Genomic DNA, 4,497 nt, shown 5'->3' with positions numbered 1-4,497 from the left:
AACGACTCTACATCTTGGGTTGCAAGCAATTGACAATCCTTGATTGATTAAGACTTGCAAATTGATCGATTAATTCTGAAATAGTAAACTAAGAATGCACACAAGTTAAATGGGTATGTCATCATCAATTAAGAGAACCCAGCAAATTCCCCCTTTGATGATGACAAGCCCAAACAAAAACGAATGTCTATCAAAGTACATATTCCCCCTTTCGTGTTTAGTTAAGAATCACCAAGAGCATATAAAGGAAGTAGGTTAAACAAATAAAGTACAATACCTAAGGCAAGATAGACTAAACATAGATAATAAACCACATATCAAGGATTAATCGAGTAGTTTAGAGCATAGGCAAGCGTTAATCAAATTACTTAGAAGACAAGAGCATGAGTTTTACCTTTTCCCCCTCTTGACATCATCAAAAGGGCAACGATACTATCATTTGATGAAGGGTAAACACACGTTAAAAAACACATAAAGATAGACATAGTCGTGAAAAGGTAACAAAGTCAACCCAAATCAAAGTTTAAACATAGCCTAAACGATGTTCACCACGGCTAAAGCAAGTTTAATAGTACAACAGCAAATGAAAATAAGAATGAAGGGCAGGGGTGTAAACAAAATGGCAAAAGAGTTTGATTAGGAGAACGGGTTGGCTTTAAGATGAGGAAACTTGGTCACCATCGGAATTTCCCTCGGAATTGCCATCATCTTTGGCTTGAAGAAGAGTAGAGATGATGTCCACTTCCCCTTTGATCCCATCAACCGCCTTCTCAAGGCGACTTATTGCAACATCTTTCTTTTCCAAATCCGCCTTAATCCAATCATTCAAGTCTTGAACTGCCTTAAGAACAACTGCCATATTGAGACCTGAGCCCTTACTAGAAGAAGCCGACTCACGACCTTTCCCACGAGACTTTACCTGGTGCAATTTATCGTCACCAATCCGAATCAGCATTTTCCCAAACTAACCATCACTCATTGTGTCAAAACAGTTTAGACACCCCACACTGGTTAAGAGTAACAAACCCTTAGCCTTCAAAACCATTGACACCCACATACATTATGGTAAACGGATAATGCTAGTATCTTTGGGGTCATAAAGTTTAGCCGTCATTGCAGCAAAGCGACTAAACATGAGGCCGGGTAGGTTAACTTTTCGGTGAGTGGCTAGGTGGTAGATGAGATATTGTTGGACAATGGATAATTTGGTACGGTCAACGGAGAGGTAAAAAGTTCGACACAACATGGTAAAAATTAAGCGAAGAGGGGGGAGATTTGGGTATTTCCAACAGAGCCACATGTGATGGCTTTCGGGTAAACGGTCTTTGCGACAGTCATAGGGGATGCATATTCAAGGGCTGGCCAAGTTTCGGTTGGGAGGTTGTCATAACCTTCATTTGGGATTTGAAGAATTTCAGAAAAATCATTTTGAGGTAAGGACAGTGGCTTACCATTCACTTTTGCGGTTAGAGAGGTTCCAGTTTTATCAACCCGTAAAGACGCATAAAATTGAACTACCTCACTGACGAACACAGGCTCCCTGAATTCCATTAAGTTTTCCCATTTTTGAATGGCTAATATTTCCCGGACCTTGTTAAATGCGGGTCGTTCATATCATGATTTCTCATAGATCCGAGTTGAGTGAACCACATCCTTGGAAATCAATCTTTCACAGTGACGAAGGATCGAAGGAGGAAGATCCAATGCTTCGATTTGCGCCCAGAGAGTGTCCACATCCCATTTGGAGACAAGTGGGACAGAGTCGTTGGGTCCGAGAAATACGACTTTGCCCTTCCCTAACACAGCTGAAACCTTTGCTTTCTTTTGTGGTGTCCCCCTTTGCAACTTTCCTCTTTTGGTTTTCTTTGTCACAGAAACTATTTCCTCAACCCCAATACTTTTTTCTTTGTCAGATACCTTGCCCTTTCCCTTATCGATTTTTGTTGGTGACTCAAATCTATCGCATGCAGGAGTATTATCATTTAGATCGGTCACATCCCTTTCAAGATTGATCTCCTCACCCTCAGCTTCTTCATTTCTATCCGGGAGAGAGGAAGTAACTGCTCTCTTTCGTTTTACCCCTCGTTTCGGTTTTCCCGGTACATCAACCGCCTGATCCTTTTGACCCACTTCCTCCTCTGATTCAAGGGAGTGATCAAGGTGATTTTTGTCATCATTATGGCCATCGAGTATAGTGACGGTTCCCGATGACGACCCTGCCGAGGAGATTGTTTTCCGTTTGGCTCCTCGGGTTCGGTTCCCGATCATGGAGGAGATCGGAGGTTCGGGGGGTAAGAGTTTTTCAGGAGAGAGGGTGGCTAGAGGTTCGGGTTCGAGAAGGGTTTTGGGTGTGGGGTTAATCGGAAAGGCATAAGATCCTCTCCGTTTGTTGGTCATGTTGGTTTGAGAGGAGGAAGGATTGGATACTGGGTTTGATTGTGAGGTTGGGGATGACATGGAAGTTGATTTAAGGTTGGTATTGAAAGAGGTTTTTTCCATAGTAAAATGGTAAAGGTAGGTGAGTGAGGGAGATGGATGGTTGATAGGTGGGAGTTGATAAGTTTAGGGTTTGTGAGGTTGAGTGAGGTGTGGACGGTTTTAGAAGAATTGGCCCAATTAAGATGGAATAGTAGTAGGAGTTATTCTTCATGGAGTCCCTTACTTTATCTCTTCAAAAGTCTAAAGCAGGGTTGATTGAAAGGGTGTTGTCTGAAAAAGGAGAATCTAGTCATCAGCATACTGATAATGGGTAGTTTGGATTTTTGGAATGTCTGAGGTATGAATAAGACTAGCAAGCAGAATGAAATAAAATGGTTTCTCAACCACAATAAAGTAGGGTTGTTTGGTTTGTTAGAAACTAAGGTTAAGTCTCTGAACTGGAATAAACTTAGGAGTAGTTTATGTGAGGACTGGTCTGTGTGCACTAATTCTAGCTGTCACAAAGGTGGTAGAGTTTGGTTGATCTGGGATCCTGGTATGTTTATGGTGTCTATTCAGGAGATTACTTATCAATGTATTCATGCGTAGATTCATGATAGGGGAAGGAATATCTCTTTTTGGTTAACCATGATCTATGGCCTGAATAAACCTGCTAAGAGGGAAAGTTTATGGCATAGGCTTAGGAAGTATCATCAGAGCATTAGGGGGCCCTGGATTACTTGTGGGGATTTTAATGCTTTGATGGCAATTGATGAAAGAATTGGAGGGGCACCAGTTACTTTGGCTGACATCAGACCCCTTAAACAATTGGTGCATGATTGTGATTTGTATGAGCTTAAGGGATGTGGTTCCTTCTATACTTGGACAAACAAACATGAAGTTGGGGGCAAGGTGTATAGCAGGATTGATAGGGTGTTCATTAATGAAGATTGGTTAAATATTTTCCCTGGCAGCTATGCAAACTTCCTTCCTGAAGGGTTGTTTGATCACTGCCCATGCCTGATTAGTCTTGAGGAGACTCTTCATAATAAAAAGCTTCCTTTTAAATACTTCAATATGTGGGCAAGGGAACCTGATTTTCTGGAAACTGTGCAAAATAGTTGGGGACCTGAAGTCAGGGGTACTGCCATGTTTAAAGTGGTGACAACACTCAAGAGGTTGAAAAAAGACTTGAAGGCATTGAACAAAGAACAGTTTAGTGACATAGAGAACCTTACTCGAGTTGTTGAACTGTCCTTGGAGCATTTTCAAACCTTGCTCAGAGATGACCCTTTCAATGTGAGGGTATGCCAGGCAGAGAGTGACTGTGCCAAGGAGGTCGACACTGCAACAGGCTAGAACTGAGTTCTTGCAACAGAAAGCTAAGATTTCTTGGGCTTTGGATGGTGATGAAAACTCTGCTTTCTTTCATGCTAGTATAAAAAAGAGAAGGAGGAAAAATAAGGTGTTCTAGGTGAAGGACATGAGGGGCAGGATGTGTTCTAAAGGTGAAGAGATTAAGCAGACTTTTTAGGAGTATTATGTCTCTCTTTTGGGCACTTCTTTGCCAGTTTCCCATGTGAATAAGAAGATTGTCAAGTCAGTAAAATGTCTTACGATGCATCACTGTGAGGTGTTGATGGAACCTATAACTGGGGAAGAGATTAGGAGAGCTGTTTTCTCTATTCCAGGGACTAAGGCCCCGGTCCCGGATGGGCACATGGCAGCGCTTCTTTAAAGACTGTTGGCCCATTCTAAGGGGCGGAGGTCATCGTGCAGCGATTCAAAATGTATTCCAGTCTGGGCAGCTCCTTAGGCAATGCAATAATACTATTCTTACCCTTGTGCCCAAAGTGGAGATCCTCGAGATCAGATATTCTGTTTAGGCCCATAGCCTTTCTTTGTAATAATATTTATAAGTGTGTTTCCAAAGTGCTTTGTAACAGATTGAGTAGAGTGCTCCCAGATATTTTCAATCCTTCCCAGAGTGCCTTTGTTCAGGGGAGAGATATTGTGGGAAACATACTCATTTGCCATGACCTCATCAGGTTATACAAGAGAAAAAGTTGCTCACCCAGA

The 4,497-nt window shown here is 42.0% G+C and overlaps 1 protein-coding gene across 1 annotated transcript; it reads left to right on the top strand.

Moving 5' to 3' along the window:
• Positions 1–3,066: 3,066 nt before the first annotated feature.
• LOC141629066 (uncharacterized) lies at positions 3,067–3,777 on the top strand. The gene has a single exon (XM_074442133.1). The coding sequence runs from the start codon at positions 3,067–3,069 to the stop codon at positions 3,775–3,777; it is 711 nt and encodes a 236-aa protein (XP_074298234.1).
• Positions 3,778–4,497: the final 720 nt, after the last annotated feature.

This window comes from Silene latifolia, chromosome Y (assembly GCF_048544455.1).
Source record: "Silene latifolia isolate original U9 population chromosome Y, ASM4854445v1, whole genome shotgun sequence".
In the NCBI taxonomy this organism is placed as follows: domain Eukaryota; kingdom Viridiplantae; phylum Streptophyta; class Magnoliopsida; order Caryophyllales; family Caryophyllaceae; genus Silene; species Silene latifolia.
Note: the sequence above shows the minus strand (reverse complement) of the source record. Positions and strands in the feature narration are given on the sequence as shown.